This window comes from Idiotropiscis lumnitzeri, chromosome 2 (assembly GCF_059441095.1).
Source record: "Idiotropiscis lumnitzeri isolate Australia: NSW breed Sydney's pygmy pipehorse chromosome 2, RoL_Ilum_1.0, whole genome shotgun sequence".
NCBI lineage: Eukaryota > Metazoa > Chordata > Actinopteri > Syngnathiformes > Syngnathidae > Idiotropiscis > Idiotropiscis lumnitzeri.
In genome coordinates this window covers 36,953,980-36,972,735 of record NC_142392.1, presented here as the reverse complement: position 1 = coordinate 36,972,735, position 18,756 = coordinate 36,953,980, and the positions used below count along the sequence as shown (strand labels likewise).

The 18,756-nt window shown below is 42.9% G+C and overlaps 2 protein-coding genes across 2 annotated transcripts in view; both read right to left on the bottom strand.

The window, feature by feature from the left end:
- Positions 1-242: 242 nt before the first annotated feature.
- LOC148342456 (uncharacterized) lies at positions 243-1,949 on the bottom strand. The gene is made up of 2 exons (XM_088288185.1): positions 1,946-1,949; positions 243-1,883 (listed from the first exon to the last, which is right to left on the bottom strand). Exons 1-2 carry the CDS (start codon positions 1,947-1,949, stop codon positions 418-420), a joined length of 1,470 nt encoding a protein of 489 aa, XP_088144311.1. The 3' UTR covers positions 243-417.
- Positions 1,950-5,043: 3,094 nt separating this feature from the next.
- LOC148342453 (uncharacterized) overlaps positions 5,044-18,756 on the bottom strand; it is a 95,981-nt gene continuing 82,268 nt past the window's right edge. The window contains exon 5 of the mRNA XM_088288184.1: positions 5,044-7,511. Within this exon, the coding sequence (XP_088144310.1) occupies positions 6,712-7,511 (800 nt within the window). The 3' untranslated portion in view covers positions 5,044-6,711. The remainder of the gene's footprint in view (positions 7,512-18,756) is intronic.

Here is an 18,756-nt window from a genome sequence, read left to right as displayed (position 1 = left end):
CTTTTTATAGTTCAACTTCTAGTTCAGTTTTTCACCTTTTCACACAGTGTCATGAAAGCCAGTTGATCAAGTGGAACAAGTGATTTTATTGATGATTGTGGAAGGCACCGATTTCATAAGCACCGTTTCTTCTCACACCTTTTCCATTAAGTACGATTAAAAAGAAAACTGAAAAGCAGAATGTTAACAAATGTTGTTCCAGGCAAAGGCAATTAATTTCATTTACATGTTTGATGTAAACACACAAAAAACTCATCATCACTCAGACACAATGGTTCTTCTGACACTGATCACATTGGCTTAATGTCAATAAAAATGCTTTGCAAAATTCAATATAACATATTTGATTCAAAATCACATTTACATCTTACCACAAAGAGTCAGTTCCTTCAGTTTTTTGTTGTCTTTTTTTAAGCTTCAAGGATCGCTGCTATTCTCACCAGCACAATTGTGTCTCGCAGCACCCTTTTTAGAAAATAATTTTTTAGCACAAACGCTGCAACTGAATGGCTTGTCTCCAGTGTGTGTTCTTGTGTGGCTTTGTAAAAGCGACTTTCGAGAGAACCTCTTGGCACAAACTGAGCAGGAAAAAGGGTTTTCTCCACTGTGCATTCTTGTGTGACTTGTTAAATTTGACTTTTGAGAGAAGCATTTACCACAAACTGAGCAAGAAAAAGGATTTTCTCCAGTGTGTGTTCTTGTGTGACAAGTTAAATTTGACTTTACATAGAAGCATTTTCCACAAACTGAGCAGGAAAAAGGGTTTTCTCCACTGTGCATTTTTGTGTGACTTGTTAAATTTGACTTTTGAGAATAGCTTTTACCACAAACTGAGCAAGAAAAAGGGTTTTCACCACTGTGTGTTCTTGTGTGTGCTTTTAAACTTGGCTTTTGAGAGAAGCATTTTCCACAAACTGAGCAGGAAAAAGGTTTTTCTCCACTGTGCGCTCTTGTGTGGATTGTTAAATTTCTCTTTTGAGAGAAACTCTTGCCACAAACTGAGCAGGAAAAAGGTTTTTCTCCACTGTGCGCTCTTGTGTGGATTGTTAAATTTCTCTTTTGAGAGAAACTCTTGCCACAAACTGAGCAGGAAAAAGGTTTTTCTCCACTGTGTGTTCTTGTGTGGGTTGTTAAATTTGTCTTTTGAGAGAAACTCTTGCCACAAACTGAGCAGGAAAAAGGTTTTTCTCCACTGTGTGTTCTTGTGTGTTCTGTTAAATTTCCCTTTTGAGAGAAGCATTTTCCACAAACTGAACAAGAAAAAGGTTTTTCTCCAGTGTGTGTTCTTGTGTGACAAGTTAAATTTGACTTTACATAGAAGCATTTTCCACAAACTGAGCAGGAAAAAGGGTTTTCTCCACTGTGCATTTTTGTGGGACTTGTTAAATTTGACTTTTGAGAATAGCTTTTACCACAAACTGAGCAAGAAAAAGGGTTTTCACCACTGTGTGTTCTTGTGTGTGCTTTTAAACTTGGCTTTTGAGAGAAGCATTTTCCACAAACTGAGCAGGAAAAAGGTTTTTCTCCACTGTGCGCTCTTGTGTGGATTGTTAAATTTCTCTTTTGAGAGAAACTCTTGCCACAAACTGAACAGGAAAAAGGTTTTTCTCCACTGTGCGCTCTTGTGTGGATTGTTAAATTTCTCTTTTGAGAGAAACTCTTGCCACAAACTGAGCAGGAAAAAGGTTTTTCTCCACTGTGTGTTCTTGTGTGGGTTGTTAAATTTGTCTTTTGAGAGAAACTCTTGCCACAAACTGAGCAGGAAAAAGGTTTTTCTCCACTGTGTGTTCTTGTGTGTTCTGTTAAATTTCCCTTTTGAGAGAAGCATTTTCCACAAACTGAACAAGAAAAAGGTTTTTCACCACTGTGTGTTTTTCTGTGTCCTTTTAAAGACAGCTTTGAAGTGAATGAGTCAGTGTGACATGCCCTTTCACCTTTAGCTTGCCCATCATCATCATCATCATCATCATCATCGTCACGAGAGTCTGATAATGTGTCCTCATTGTGTGCTTGTGATGGCCCCCAGTGGTCTTCATCACCTTCTGTTGTCACGTGATGACTTGAACGGTTGCTTGGAGGCTCCGCCCCTCTCTTGTCCTCACTCTCATCCTTGTTTTCATCGTCAGTCTCTATAGGGACAACGTTCACTGGTGACTTGTTGATCTCCTCCTCCTCCTCCTCCTTTTTGATGCGAGTCAGGTCTGGCACCTCTTTCACAGAACGGAGATATTTTTCACTGACGTCTGCAGGACACAAAAAGACAAACACACATTTGGTTTGATCAAGTCAAAGCTCATGCAGCGACTTTGTCTTATATTGTTTCCGACTGGTTAGCGCGATGGCCTCACAGTGAGAGACATCATCGGGCGTGGGTTCAATCCCGGCTCCGGCCATCCTGTGTGGAGTTTGCATGTCCTCCCCGTGCCTGCGTGGGTTTCCTCCGGGTACTCCGGTTTTCTCCCACATTCCAAAAACATGCATGGCAGGCCGATTGAACGCTCTAAATTGCCCCTATAAAATCCTCGCTCTTCCTCTACGCCGTTCTACACTCGCAAGATGCAAACTACCAAAGCCACGTGTTCCGCCTCATCCGAGTGCACTTTCAGATGTAAGTACAAGTTATTTATATGTAATATTAAGACAGCACTCATGAGAAATATTGGGCAGCAATGTTTGGATATTTAGCTCCAGATTAAGATAATTTAATTAGTTGCGATATCGGCCAAATATAACTAATGTAGCTCTAAGAACTATTGCATAGGAGGTACGGCTGAAACATTTGAATTGTCTTATTTCTGCATGTTAGCATTATTTTATTTAATCTTTTCCTTATGTTTTAGGGAGCAAGGAGATGACCGCGCTGATCAAGCTGTGCGGGGAGTACGACAGCCTCTTTACAGGGGCCAAGTTCTCCGCAGCCACAGCATGGAGGCAAAAATACAATTTCTATCGGGAAAAATATTTGACGGGTTATTGTCTTATTTATTTCCATCCATTTAAACTCAAAATATCAAAAAGAAAACGCATAAGAATGGCGAGACCCACTATAGCAATTTTATTCCATTCATCAGCTATTTGTGTTTGAATTAGATTTGCGCTAACACGCAGCTGTTTATTCTAGCACAGAATGTGCCCTGTATAAATTCCATGTACCCCCGACAATGTGCTCCCCAATTACTGATATTAATGAATAATATAATCTGCATGTTACCCATAACACCAGGATTTCTGACTAATGTTTGCATCTTTTTTACCCTTTTTTTCATCCTTTATTTTTGCATGCATTTTTATTTATTTAATACAGGACCATCGTGGAAAAACTTGAGCTGCAGGGCAAAGTGACGCCCCTGCAGGCAAAAAAAATTTTTTTTTAAAATGAAGTATAAAGTATGGAAGTCCACATTTTTTTTTCTTGTGTGTGAAAATGAAGATATGATTGTTTTATCTTTTTTCATATAAAGGATTGCAAAAACCCAGGGACCGGCGAAGGGGTGGCAGGGAGAGCTACTGCCGATACTTGGCCCTGGTTCGAACTTATGGATGGAGTGCTCGGACAGAGTCCATCACCCCCCCCTGTCCTAATTGCCTCCATCCCTGAGGAAAGACCAGGGCCAAGTCAGGCCATCCCTGAAGAAATACCAGGGCCAAGTCGGGCCAGGGTGATGCAAGAGGCGGAGGAGGAGGAGGAAGAAGAAGAAGAAGAAGAAGAAGAAGAAGAAGAGCGAGGCCAACAGCCGGAGCAACGACAGAGAGGGAGAAAGCGAAGGAGAGAGGATGAAATTATCAGACTTTACAGACTCAATTTAGCAATGCGGAGACAGGAATTGGAGAGACAGAGGTTGGCAGAGGAGGGAAGGGCAACTGAGAGGAGGGAGACATTTGAAAGGTTTTTCAGTTTGATGGAAAAGTTGATAGATCAAAATAAAAAATGAGTGAAATATGCTTGGTGTTCAAGACTGAAATTTAGATAACATTCATTTAAGAGTAAACAAAAACCGGGGTACTTTTAAAACAGATGAACTAGTTCGTATCCCAGTCACATCTTGAGATCAGCTTCTTCAGACAAAAGTGAAAAAGCCCAGGTTTGTGAAACTTTTACAATAATATGAAGACTCCACCATGTCTGTTTTGCTTACAAACTTAATTTATTGAAAAACAAGACATACATTTAGTACATTATAATTCACAGTAACTATTCACAGAAAATAAAAAAGCATTTCCCAGTTCATAACTGTTGCAGGATAAACCTGAGTGTGTCAGTGCTGTTTTGCCAATTTTCGCCTGAGCAGGGACTCATTTGGAGCATGGATGGAACCTTTCTTCCAGGACCCATGACATGGATGGGGCACGAGCAAGAGTCCTGATCTTCCTCTCGTGACTTGAAGTGGGGCATCATACCGGTTGCAGTGTCCACTACATCATCCATTACGTGGGGGTTTGCAGGGATGGTTGGGGCAATAGATGGCTGCCATGTCACTCCAAAAGATGGGATAGATTTATTAACCATTCATTACATTGTATATTAATCTATTTTTCCATCTTCTCATATTTTGCCATGTTTGTGTGTCTGTGCTCTTTGATGATTCAGTTAAAGATTATTTTGTGCCAAAGGTGTGGTGCACCTCCAGGGTGCGGAAAAAGATGGACCGGAATCTCACCTTCATCATTCCAAAGGCACGCTCAATAATTGAGCGTGCCTTGGAATGATGAACGTTGAAGCGTCGGGCCCCCACGCCCTGCACCGGCCGCTTGTAAGGAGTGATGACGGGGAGTGGTCGTGTGGTACGGGTACCCTCCATCTGCCAATATGAAGTGCCCTGGAGGAGGATACAGCCCTCTTTGGTAAAGGGGGCATGGCGGAGGACCCTGGAGTCGTGGACTGATCCAGGCCAGCCCATGTAGATGTCCAGAAAAGCTTGCGGTTCTTATAAGTCGTGACCATCAAGGTCACTTGGAGGCTTGATTCGGACATGACAACCATCTATTGCTCCAGCAGCTCTTGCAAATGCATGGTGTCTCGCCAGCCCTGCAAATGCCTGGGTCACTGCCTGAAGGTCTCCTGCAGTGTTGGGGAAGTGGATGACTCTGTGGCGAAGAGCCACCACTTCCCCAGTGACCCGGTGGATGATGTAGTGGGCAGTGGACCGCGGCATCCCAAATGCTCGTGCCACCACCCGATATGATGCCCCACTCGCCAGCCAGAAGAGAAAGACAAGGACCTCTATCTCGACACCCCATCCATGTCGTCGGTCTTGGTCCAGGAGGTTCAGCAACACTCTGAAAGAGTCCCTGCTCAGGCGAAAGTCTGTTTGGAGATCCTCTCCATTGAAAAAACGATCCAACACTGGCACACCCAGGTTTATCCTGCAGTATGGACTTCTTGGCTGTTAACGTTTTGAATAAAAAAAAAAAAAAAACATGAACGCATTAATTATTGTACTTGTTTCGTTTGCTTGCATCATTCCTACAGTATCACCAACTTAATTTTAATAACTCTGGCCCTAAACTCTCTAGTGGTATTCTGGTGTTTTGCCATATGTAAAAGTATGTGTTTGGTTACAAACTAATCACGGGGACAATAAAGCCGTCACAAGTATCTAAATTCATAAAAACTCTTTCAGAATGTATATAATTATATCATTTCCATTCGATATTTGTTCTATTATGAAGTTAACACATGTACTACTGAGGTTGTACTGATGTTTTTAGCTCATCTGTAACCATCACGTTATAACCCTATTGACCTGTCAATGTTGGTAATAGTGTGAAAATGCTGATAGACGTTTTTGGAATTTACTTCATTCCTTCGATAAAGGACAACTCTGCGATGGGAAAGCGTGATCCTCCTCTCCTCAAGAACAAAATGGAAATAAACCAAAAAGTGAAATAAAATGAAGAAAAGTTCGGGTTCCGTCGTTTAAAATGAAATAATACAAATGTTTTGCGCAGCCGATGCCTTCGGTCTGGCGCTCGTCGCTGATTATCCATTGATTATCCAAGCCGTTTATAAATCCACCGCAAATACTTATCACCTGCGTCGAACAGAGGAGCAAAGTATATGGGGGCGTAACGTAAATATTGCGCCAAGCGGCCTTGGCTCCATGGAAACGAAGACCAATTCCAAGGCTGGATTCGAAGGTCGCACGTGACAGCCGTGAATTTGGACACCACGCGCGGTCGTGTCGCGCCGAAAGTGACGTCATGCGGCCGAAAAAGCAGCCTTCGGAGGTCGCAGCCTGTTAATTTGGACACGGCCAGTGTCGGGTCATTGTTCCGTGTTACCCCGCTTTGTACCCTGGTTTGCCCTTCGGTTGTCGCCAATTAAAATCCATTTAAGTTACCCTTATCCCTGCCTCCTCGCATTTTGGGTCCACCTCCTTCTCGCCGTGCGGCGATTGCATCACCTCCTCTTCTTCGCCGGACGGCGGATCGTGACAACAGCATCTTGGCACAATCTATTTGCAGAGAAAATTTTGCGAGAAGTACCCTTTTTCTCCTGTTATTTGTGACATTGTTCAAGTCATGCAAAGTAAGATATTTGGAAGGCTTCTACACATGGTTTTTGTACTTTTATTTTCCATTGAAAGTAATGTGTACCACTTGGTCAATAAAGAAAACAGTTATGTATTTCCTGCATTTATTTTGATTTTGGCCCACGGGCGGAAATTTATCTTGATTCATCGTTATCGAGGTAAAATTGCTCATTTTATTTTAGGTCATATTGCCCAGCCCTATATTCTCTCCATCACAATTGTGTCTCTCAGCCTGCCATTTAGTGGCGAATTTTTTAGCACAAACGCTGCAACTGAATGGCTTATCTCCACTGTGTGTTCTTGTGTGTTTTATTAAATGTGACTTTTCAGAGAAGCATTTTCCACAAACTGAGCAGGAAAAAGGTTTTTCTCCAGTGTGTGTTCTTGTGTGTATTTTTAAATCAGACTTTCGAGAGAAGCGTTTACCACAAACTGAGCAGGCAAAAGGTTTTTCTCCACTGTGAGTTCTTGTGTGTCTTGTTAAACTTGCCTTTTGAGAGAAACTTTTTCCGCAAACTGAGCAGGAAAAAGGATTTTCACCACTGTGTGTTCTTGTGTGTTCTGTTAAATGTGACTTATGGGAGAAGATTTTACCACAAAATGAGCAAGAAAGAGGTTCTTCAGTGTGTGTTCTTGCATGCTCTGTTAATCGGAACTTTAGAGAAAAGCTTTTGCCACAAACTGAGCAGGAAAAAGGTTTTTCACCACTGTGTGTTCTTGTGTGTTCTGTTAAATTTCCCTTTTGAGAGAAGCATTTTCCACAAACTGAGCAGGAAAAGGGTTTTTCTCCAGTGTGTGTTCTTGTGTGGGTTGTTAAATGCGGCTTTTGAGAGAAACTCTTGCCACAAACCGAGCAGGAAAAAGGTTTTTCTCCACTGTGCATTCTTGTGTGGATTGTTAAATCAAACTTTCGAGAGAAGCATTTCCCACAAACTGAACAAGAAAAAGTTTTTTCACCACTGTGTGTTTTTCTGTGCCCTTTTAAAGACAGTTTTGAAGTGAATGAGTCAGTGTGACATGCCCTTTCACCTTTGGCTTGCCCATCATCATCATCATCATTAGTATCATCATCGACATGAGCGTCTGATAATGTGTCCTCATTTTGTGCTTGTGATGGCCCCCAGTGGTCTTCATCACCTTCTGTTATCACGTGATGACTTGAGCTGCTGCTTGGAGGCTCCGCCCCTCTGTTGTCCTCACTCTCATCCTTGTTTTCATCTTCAGTCTTTATAGGGACAACGTTCAATGGTGACTTGTTGATCTCCTCCTCCTCCTCCTTTTTGATGTGAGTCAAGTCTGGCTCCTCTTTCACAAAACGGAGATAGTTTTCACTGACGTCTGTAGGACACAGAAAGACAAATTTGGGTTGATAAAGTCAAAGCTCAGGCGGCGACTTTGACTTATATTGTTTTTACCGTGCTACCTTGACTTGTGCCTGCCGCATACAGAGCAATGCGTGCGACCCCAACTTGGACCGGACCATGGGGACATTTCACAAAATTACGTCCTACGATGTAAGCCTCCCGTTAACCGCACAACAGTGATAAACGAGCATTTAAAAAGGAAGCATGTTGCGGCTGATGCCCGATTTCATTCCTGACATAGTCACAGACGTTTCTGGAAGCGAGCTGAAGTTAGCACACACAGGCTATTGTGTGCGTCTGATGGAACACCTGTTGTGGGACCCTAACATATTGATGCAGACCACTGGGGGCCATCGCAACAAAATGACATTAAAAAAATAGGAATCCTTCAAGTGAAATATGTTTACAATTATTTCATTTTGCATTTAGAGATAGTTTCATCGTGGGTACTTTTTGCTTCCATTATAATCTGGATACCAAAAAGAATTAAAGGCATCATAGTCGCTATTTATTGCATGATTTACGTTCGTTTTTGTTTTTTTTCTCTCCAAAATGACTTTTAGCCTGCTAGTACGTTCCAACATTCCCCTTTTTACTTTTTAAAAAAAAATAATTTCTGTTTCTAAATAAAATTTAAAACAAAATTATGTTTGAAGAGACAAAATCCCTACACATAAGCATTAAGCAACAACACTTTCACACTGACTTTCATGTTGACATATTTGAATAATGACTGTTTATATGAAAGTTATCCAATACATATTCAAATTAGACTAAGATACACCATAATATTATAAGAGTTCCCTGAATTATTTTGTAACTGCAATGATGGTTAACAGCTATAGGGTGTCAGTAATGAGAAACAAAGTAACACAAGACATCCCACTGATACATCATCAATGTCATTTGGATAAATTACCAGGAACTACGAGTTGCGGGGGAGATGCAAACCACCTGAGCCACAGGAACTTTATTACCAGGAACTAAATGTTGGTGGAAAAGGGGGTTGTGACGTTCTCCCTTTTTAAGCGCATAGTAAGCCAAAGATGCAGATGCATTCCTTGCAGCATGCGCTTGTTAACTGATGAGATCCGTGCAACCCTGGATGGATGCATTCAATGTATTTTAAATGTTTGGATGGGGTGAATCTACGCACATGTGCACAAAACAGTGCAGGGCCACCCGAGGTTCATTGACTCTCACCCGACGAAGCCAGTACAAAGTTAATAAATAAATAAAACCAATACGTACTTGATTAAAAAAAAAAAAAAAACTTAATATTTTGTGTTTTATCCACTAAAATTGATCAACTGCCATTGATGTTTTCGCCACAGAGTGCACATTTTTTAGAGTCGGACAGAATTCCATCCGTAAGGAATTGCTTGAACAAGATATAAAAACCAGAAAATGTAAAATGTTAAACGAGTTCAAATTTTATACTGGGAAAACATGGAGTTCACCCCCCACTATTGGTTATTCTTTGGCATTTATTTTCTGCACTGATTTAATTTGGCATAAACAAATGTTCGGCAAACCGACAAGTAAAAGGCAATATTTAAAAAAAACCGGCAATAACCTTGGACGATTTCCCCCAAAAAACTTAACGTTGTTATTCATATTTTTAACGATAGAAAGTCGTTCTTTACAAAGCAAATGAGAGTAAGACGTGTACAAACCTGCTTTGAGTGGCACAACACGAGGCTGCTTGTAACCTTCGTCCAGCAGTTGAAGATGTTGCTCGTTCTCTTCTTTTATTCCACAAAGTTCCTCTTTGTACTTGGGTGTCGTTCTTTCACACATTTTCAAATGATAATTCCCAAAAATCCGCACTTGATCTCTGCTTGACGATGAGTCATGTGCCTCTTTTTGTTAGCGGCTAGCTAGCTAACAAGCTAAGCTAACTACGCCGAAAAGCATCAACGAACGAAGATGAGGTTATCGGGACACAAAGACTTAATGAATTATGTCGTAGTCCTTTAGAGTAGCACTGGACATCCTTTGATAAAATTACAGTCAGTTCCACACTAAATCAGAAGAATTTAGCGGTGGTTGTTTTTGTTCCGGTGTGGACGGGTCGGTGTATGTGATCGAGGTCCTTCGGAAGCTGCGCGCTTGCTAATGACGTCATGCTTTAAAGCACGTATTTTTCAAATATATTTCTTTGCCTCTGTGTTTGTTTTTACACCTGGCTGTTCTCTTTTAATATATATTCTATGTAATATTTTCATTCGGTTGAAAAAAAATGTAACAAAATAACTAAATTCACGCCACATTGGTGAGTCATCTCTCGCGTCACTTCCGCCTATGCCCCGAGAAGCCTCTGCTGCTCCAGCAGTGGGACGTTTACGATTCACTGACCGATTCTGCGGTTCACTCGGGCTGCAAGATTGTATGAATATAATGTCTGCATATACTAGCAGTGCTTCTCAATTATTTCACGCCGGCCTCTACCAAGAAGAAAAAGATGCGCCTCCCCCCACCACCAATTTTTTTTCTGTCTTTGTTTAGTGATGTTAGATTGTCAATAAAATATCCCTTAACTAAGCTAAATTGATAAGAAATATAATTTTGAGAATTACTATTGTGAGGATCTCGAAACTCAGTACTCTGTTGTGCAAATATTGATGAGATGATAAATATTTACTCATACGTTTTTTGTAAAATCTTTATTCACAAAAGCAAACCAAACACATTTATGAATACCGAAATCCATGCGATACATCTAATTTGAAGTACTTAGCACCTGCCATGTCACTCAGGATTTTTTCACGCTTGGGAATCTGATAATGTTCTCTTATATGAAAAAAATCAGTGCCTACCTTCTGCCAGGGAGTTGTGGGAAGGTCAGCTACCAGTATTGGCTCTTTGACTTGTTTGTGTTGATGTTTTTGGCAAACTTGGCATTTTTGAATAATTTCTTCGATGTCTTTGTTAATGCCCGGCCAGTAGATGGCTTCTCGTGCTCTTCTCTTACATTTCTCCACTCCCAGGTGTCCTTCGTGAAGACGCTGAAGCATGTCCTTGTGCATAGTTTGTGGAACTACAATCCTGTCCGTCCTCAGCAGGAGGCCGTCCGCCATGCACAACTCCGCTCTCATCGGGTAAAACTGAGGGCAGTTCCCTTTTGACCATCCATTGTTCATACATTGTGACACTTTGTTCAAGACTGATAGCATAGCGTCAGTAGCAGGAAGTGCGGCTGTGACCATGTTGATGTGAGCCTCAGCCTTCTCCGCCGTAACGCAGTCCTTGATGTCACTGTTAGGGTGCGGCGCTCGGGATAACGCATCAGCAAGCACGATGTATTTTTCAGGCGTGTATATTAGCTCAAAATCATAGCGCTGCAATGTCATCATCATGCGTTGAATTCTGGGCGTCATGTCATTGCGATTTTTCTTCCTAATTGAAATCAGTGGCTTATGATCAGTCTCTGCTATGAACGTGGGCAGTCCATAAACATACGTGTGCAATTTGCCACATCCAAACACTAGACCCAGTGACTCCTTTTCGATCTGAGCATTGCGTTTTTCAGTCTCTGACATTGACCTGGATGCATAGGCTACAGGTTGCCATGTGTCTCTCGCCTTTTGCAGCAGTACGGCACCTAGCCCATCTTTCGACGCATCCGTGGAAATTTTGGTTGGTTTTGATGGATCAAAGTAGGCAAGGACTGGCTCAGCTGTCACAGTTCTCTTTAGATCTTGCCATTCTTCGTCATGTTTTGTTGTCCACTCAAAGACTACGTTGTGATGCAGCAGCAAACTTTGGGACTTTGACTTGAAGAGAGGTTTGGAATGAACTTGCCCCGGAAGTTTATCATCCCCATTGCTTGCAGAAGTCCTTTTTTCTCAGTTGGAACTGGCATGTCCAGTATTGCTTGCACTTTGGTTCTGTCTGGCACCACTCCATCTGCTGTGTCAATTCTGTAACTCCAAACAGACATTTCAGAAATCAGACATCCCTTTATTGACATTGTACTCAAGTGTGCAACGAGATTAGACATTTCTCTCGTTTTAGTTTAAGTCCATTCATTTGAACTCTTTGTAGCAGTTCCTCAAGTCTCTCATTGTGTTCTTGTTCCGTGTTTCCCCAAACAACCAAATCATCAATGTACACACGGGTTCCTTCCAGACCTTCTATGATTGACTCCATAGCTCTGTGAAAGATCTCAGGCACAGACTTTATGCCAAATGGCAGTCTCAGAAAACAGAAACGCCTAAATGGTGTGTTGAAGGTGGTGTACCTGCTGCTTTCGGTGTCCAGCTTCAGCTGCCAAAATCCATGCGATGCATCTAATTTGCTGAAGTACTTAGTGTTATGTATTGATTGTAGTCGTTGCTCGTCGAGAATGCAGCGGTGCCCCCTGGGTAACTTGTTGATGACGTAAGTTGTTGTTGAGTGCGGAACAAAAATATACAGACGTAGTTGAAATGGCTTCCTGTCTCCCGAGTCTTTACTTTGGATATTAACCCTCCTACCCAAGTTATAACAAACTGGCGACGAGGTACCGCCCTGCGCTGATTGTTTTTGGCCGTGAACCGACGTTGTCGAGTTTTTTTTTCTCGCCGAGTGTGCGGCGCGTCGTCGCGGCTAACCAAACGGCTAACTGCCGCCTCCGTCTTTCGGGAGTCGCCGCTGCCTCGGAGGAGGAGGGATCCCCGCGGTGGACGTGAGGAGTGTTCGTTGCTGAAGGAGGAGGAGAAATCTCCGGGAAAAAGAGAAAGAAAAAAAAAGACATTTTCCGGAACTAACTGTTGAAGGAATATAACCGAGGATGGCTCTGGTCGGACATATGGGGCCATTTGACGAAACTGAGGAACAATGGACTTCATACACTGAGAGGTTTGAATACTTTATTCTGGCTAACAAGATAGAAGAGAATCTTGTCGTTCCAACGTTCCTAAGTATTGTGGGAGGAAAGACATTCAACCTACTGCGTAGTCTTGTTCAACCTGACAAGCCAGGGAACAAGACTTATGTCGAGATTGTGACTATACTGAAAAATCATTATGCACCAAAACCGTTGGTCATAGCAGAGAGGTTTAGATTCCATAAGAGAAACCAGGAAGAGGGGGAATCTGTTTCACAATTTGTAGCTGTATTGAAACAGTTATCTGAACATTGTGAATTTGGACTTTCACTAAATGACACTATACGTGACCGGCTGGTGTGTGGTCTGCGCTGTGAGTCAATTCAAAAACGACTATTGACAGAAGCTAACCTGCGACTGGAGAAGGCGGTGGAAATTAGCACATCAATGGAGATGGCTACCAAAGAAGCACAGTTGTTAAGCACTTGCACCCAAATACACAAGGTGGCGACGGAATTTACAAAGAAAACAGCATCAAACCAACCCTGTTATCGTTGCGGAAAATCAGGGCATCAGCCAACAGAGTGCTGGTGTAAGGACTTGGACTGTAGAAATTGTGGTAAGAAGGGCCACATTGAACGCGTCTGTAGGAGTAAGAAGATTCAGTCACACAAACAACATAATGAGAGACAAAGAGGTGGTGTGACCCGGAAGAAATATGTAAATAAGATGGTACATGAAGAGGATGGACACAGTGATTGTGAGTCAGAAGGAGATACAGTACATGTCTTATCTGTTATGGATGACCCGGATGATGGATATTGGGTCACACCGTTACTTGAGAATGTGCCAGTCCGAATGCAGCTGGACACGGGTACACGTGTGTCCATGATATCGGAAGTTGTTTACAAAGAAAAATTCCAACACCTTGTCCTCCAAAAGACTAGACTGAAGTTAAGAACATACACTGGTGCGCCTGTCCCAGTGCTAGGAGTTGTGTATGTGATGGTGGAACATAACAAACAGAAAAAGACTCTTCCCTTGTATGTTGTAAAAGGAAATTATCCAGCTTTGCTGGGCCGCTGGTGGCTCAAGAAGATCAAATTGAATTGGCAACAAGTGTTCATAATCAGGGAAGGAGAAACAACCTGCCTACAGAAGATCTTGAAAAAGCATTCCAAGGTTTTTGATGGTGAACTTGGCAGCATGAAAGACATTACTGTTACGCTGAAGGTTAAACCTGGGAGTTCCCCAAGGTGTCTAAAAGCTAGACCCGTCCCATATGCCATCAAACCGAAAGTGGAAGCAGAATTGGATAGATTGGTAAAGAGTGGGGTCCTAGCCCCTGTAAGCACAAGTGACTGGGCTACCCCAATTGTTCCTGTCATAAAAAAAGATGGCAGTCCCAGAATTTGTGGTGATTTCAAAGTCACTTTGAATCCAGTTTTGTCAATTGAAAAGTATCCATTACCCCTCATTGATGATCTTTTCTCATGCCTGGCTGGAGGGAAGAAATTCAGCAAAATTGACTTGTCGCAAGCATACCTCCAAATGAATGTGGAACGTGAGTCACAGGAGCTGTTGACCATTGTGACTCACAAAGGACTTTACCGGTATCAGAGACTCCCTTTCGGAATCACCTCTGCTCCAGCACTGTTCCAAAGGGCAATGGACCAGATACTGAGTGGTCTTTCTGGGGTTCAGTGCTACCTGGATGACCTGCTTATCACCGGACCTGATGAACAGTCCCATTTACAAAATCTGGACGCGACCCTACAGCGACTGGAAGAATATGGATTGAAGGTCAGACGAGACAAATGTGAATTTTTCAGACCAAATGTTGAATATTTAGGACATGTGATTGACAGCACAGGACTGCACAAAGCACCGTCAAAGGTAAAGGCTATTGTAGAGGCTCCAGCTCCCAAGAATGTGACCCAGTTGAGATCTTTTCTGGGGTTGTTGACATATTATGCCAAGTTTGTGCCCAACCTTGCGAATATGTTAAAACCACTACATGTGCTACTTAATAAAACCACGCCATGGAAGTGGACGGCCAGATGTGAGTCGGCATTCCAGAATGTGAAGACGGCCCTTGTCGACTCTCGGGCCCTCGCCCATTTTGACCCCAAACTCCCTCTTCAGCTGGCTTGTGATGCTTCGCCTTACGGGGTGGGTGCTGTCGTGTCACATATCATGCCGTCTGGGGAAGAGAGACCGATTGCTTTTGCATCAAGGACGCTTAACAAGGCGGAAAGCAATTATGCACAGATTGAGCGTGAGGCACTTTCTATAGTCTTTGGAGTAAAAAAATTTCATCAGTACCTATATGGCAGGAAATTCACGCTTCTGACAGACCATCGACCCCTGACCTCTATTTTTGGTTCGCATAAGGGCATTCCGTCACTGGCAGCCAGTCGCATGCAGCGTTGGGCTCTGCTGTTATCTGCCCACCAGTATGTCATCAAGTATAGGAAGTCGGACCTTCATCAGAATGCTGACGGGCTTTCGAGACTCCCCTTGCCTGTCACGCGCCCAGAGCCTGCGAACGCCGAAGTGTTTTACTTTGAGGAATTGTCTGTTACTCCAGTTACCTCGACGCAGGTGAAGAAAAAGACTCGCACTGACCCAGTCTTGTCCGAGATCGTGGATATCATCACTCGGGGAAGGGGAGGAGAGATGACACCCACCTTCAAGCCTTACTTAGTGAGACGAGATGAGCTTTCAGTCCAGAATGGATGCTTATTGTGGGGCTATCGTGTAATAATTCCACCACCCCTCAGAGAGAAACTACTTGCGGAGTTGCATGTTGGACACTGCGGTGTGGTTAGGATGAAGGAAATTGCACGCAGTTATTTTTGGTGGCCAGGCTTAGATGCAGCCATTGAGGAGAAAGCAAGATCGTGCATTGACTGCCAGAAATCGAGAAACCTCCCACAGCTTGCACCTTTACACCCATGGGACTGGCCTGAGGAACCGTGGCAAAGAGTCCATATTGATTTTGCTGGACCACTCGAGGGCCACATGTTCCTAGTGGTAGTCGATGCTCATAGCAAATGGCCTGAAGTCGCTGTCATGAAAAGCACCTCTTCAGAGAGAACTGTCGAAGAGTTAAGGTCTATGTTCTGCAGGTTTGGTCTTCCTCAACAGCTTGTCAGTGACAATGGCCCACAGCTGGTGTCGGAAGAGTTCCGAATGTTCATGGAAGAGAATGGTATTCAGCACATCAGGTCTGCACCGTATCATCCTGCTACAAATGGGCTTGCTGAAAGATTCATACAAACCATGAAGCAAGCGCTAAAGTCCTCCCCAAGTACCCAATCTCTAAACCGTCGCCTCAACAGATTTCTGTTGTCATACCGAAACACGCCCCACGCCACAACTAAGGTGTCTCCGGCCGCATCAATGTTCAAGAAAACACTCCGCACACGACTTGACCTCTTAAGACCTCAAAAGACAAAAGACATTGTTCATCACCAACAGGAAGCTCAAATGGGACAACGGGCGAAAGCCAAGTTACGGTCCTTAACGGCGGGGGATAAGGTTCTTGCTCGGAACTATGCCCGCGGTGATAAGTGGACACCTGCAACAGTTGTTGCGAAAACAGGCCCTGTATCATATACAGTGAAGACCCATGATCACCTCGTTTGGAGACGACATATTGATCAATTGCTCCTGGCTTCCGGCCCTGGGGAAGACTCATCTCGTGCTACGCCCTTCAATCCAGCGCCAGCGGTCTATCAAGAGCTACATCCACCTTCAGAGGAACCTCAGGAGCAACCCTCTGAAATGGACAATGTCCACGGAACACCGAAGGCTGCTCAGGGGACTATGCCCGGTACCCCTCTCAACCCAGGAGTCATTCAGCCATCTTCAACAGACACTGTAACTGACTTATTGATCGGTCGTACTTATCCTAAAAGACAAAGACGACCCCCTGACAGACTGACGTTGTAGTGTAGTGACTAACCCAATTTATGGGGCAGAATAATCCCCAGGGTTTAGTCCGGATTGAGGTAGTCCACCCTCTCTCCGTAGTTAGCGCCCGGTTTGAGGGCTAGTTAAAATTGTTGTGTGTTGAATCACAATCTTTACATGGAAAAAAAATTATAAAAAAAAAATGAAAAAAAATAATAATAAGGTTGACTTTTGCTAAGGGGACCTTAACAGTAAGGGGGAAGGAATATATTATGTATTGATTGTAGTCGTTGCTCGTCGAGAATGCAGCGGTGCCCCCTGGGTAACTTGTTGATGACGTAAGTTGTTGTTGAGTGCGGAACAAAAATATACAGACGTAGTTGAAATGGCTTCCTGTCTCCCGAGTCTTTACTTTGGATATTAACCCTCCTACCCAAGTTATAACACTTAGCACCTGCCATGTCACTCAGGATTTCTTCACGGTTGGGAATCTGATAATGTTCTCTTTTAATGTTCTCATTCAGATCTTTGGGGTCGAGGCAAACACGTAACTCTGGGGAGTTTCTCTTTTTAACACACGTGATGGAATTTACCCAGTCGGTGGGTTCTTCCACTTTCTCTATGACTCCTATTGGTGTCATTCTGTTCAGTTCCTTTTTTAATCTATCTTTGAGAGGGGCTGGAACTCTTCTGGGGGCATGTACTACAGGTTCAGCATCTTCCTTGAGCTGTATTTTGTAAGTGTAAGGTAGCGTCCCTTGTCCTTTGAAGACAGAAAAGTATTTGTTCCCTATACTCTTACTACCTTCACTCTGCAACACTTTGTTGATTTGGTAAATTATTTTTATCAATCCAAGATCTTCAGCTGCTTTGTCTCCATGGTTATACTTGTGAGAGTATGTAAATAGTTTGTGTATTTTTAATCATGTTTTTTATACACTATTTGTATCAATGATAATTACACACACACTCACAGACACGCACATCATTGCTTCAGCACACATGCGCACACCCACACGCTTGTTTTAAGTTTCACTTTCCATAGGTTTCGTTTTTCTTTGAATAAAGTCCAGAGGGATGGGCGAAGAAGTCAGTGAGAGTGCGGGAGAGTGAACTGGCAAGACGTCTACTTCACTTCCTGGCTTCTCCTCCCATCGCGATGGAGAAAAGACAAAACCTTCCCTGGTTATTCCTCTGGTTCTCTGCATTTAATTCAGTCTAATGAAGGCGTCAGGACCTTTTAAACCTGACAATACTACAGTCTACTTGGCACAATTTTGAACGTTAATTTGTGTTGTCTTCCCTTTGCTGTCACTTTTAGCCTTCAACATCCCTTTGTTTTTATTGGCTGATTGTTGTAAGTTTTCAATTTCACGGCCTTGTCTGTGACTCTTTCCGGTTTCTCTTCAAGTGATTTCAACTCTTTTTCGTTAATTATGTTTGCTTTTGCTCCTGTGTAAATTTTAAAAGCAAATAGTGTCCCATTGACAAGCAGTGGTGCAATCCATTTATCTTCTTTTACTGCATTAACAGCACGTTCTGGGTCTCCTCTAGTTTGTAGCTGCGCTTCGCTTTCGTCATATGACACGATTTTGATGAAAAAAGTGTCACTTAGGTCATCACTATCATCTGTGTCTTCCTGCACGGTGTGCACTTTCTTCTTGGTGTTGCACATCTTAGCATAGTGATTTTGCTTTATACACTTAGCACATGCAGGACATCGTTTTGGCTCGTGCCTTTCTCCACACTTTTTACAGCTGAATGGAGCTTGATCATTTTCATTGTTTTTGGTCTTTTTCTTGAATCGCAGTTTACCTTTCCTCGTCACTGCCTTCACGGACTCAGTTTTTTCATAAGATGGCGCTGCTTGGAAAGTTAGCACGTGCTGCTTTGCTAGCTCGTTAGCTTGGCAAGTCTTTATTGCACTTTCCAATGTTGGGTCGGCTTCCCTCAACAGCGTCTCTCTTAGTTTCTTTTCGTTAGTCTGATCCCTTATGATTGAGTTTTTCAGATCACCAAAGTTAGACTTAGCTTTAATTTTGAGATCGGTGAGGAAATTGTCAAAGGACTCACCGCGCTGTTAGAGTCTTGAACAAAACACGTATCTCTCATAAGTTTCGTTTTTCTTAGC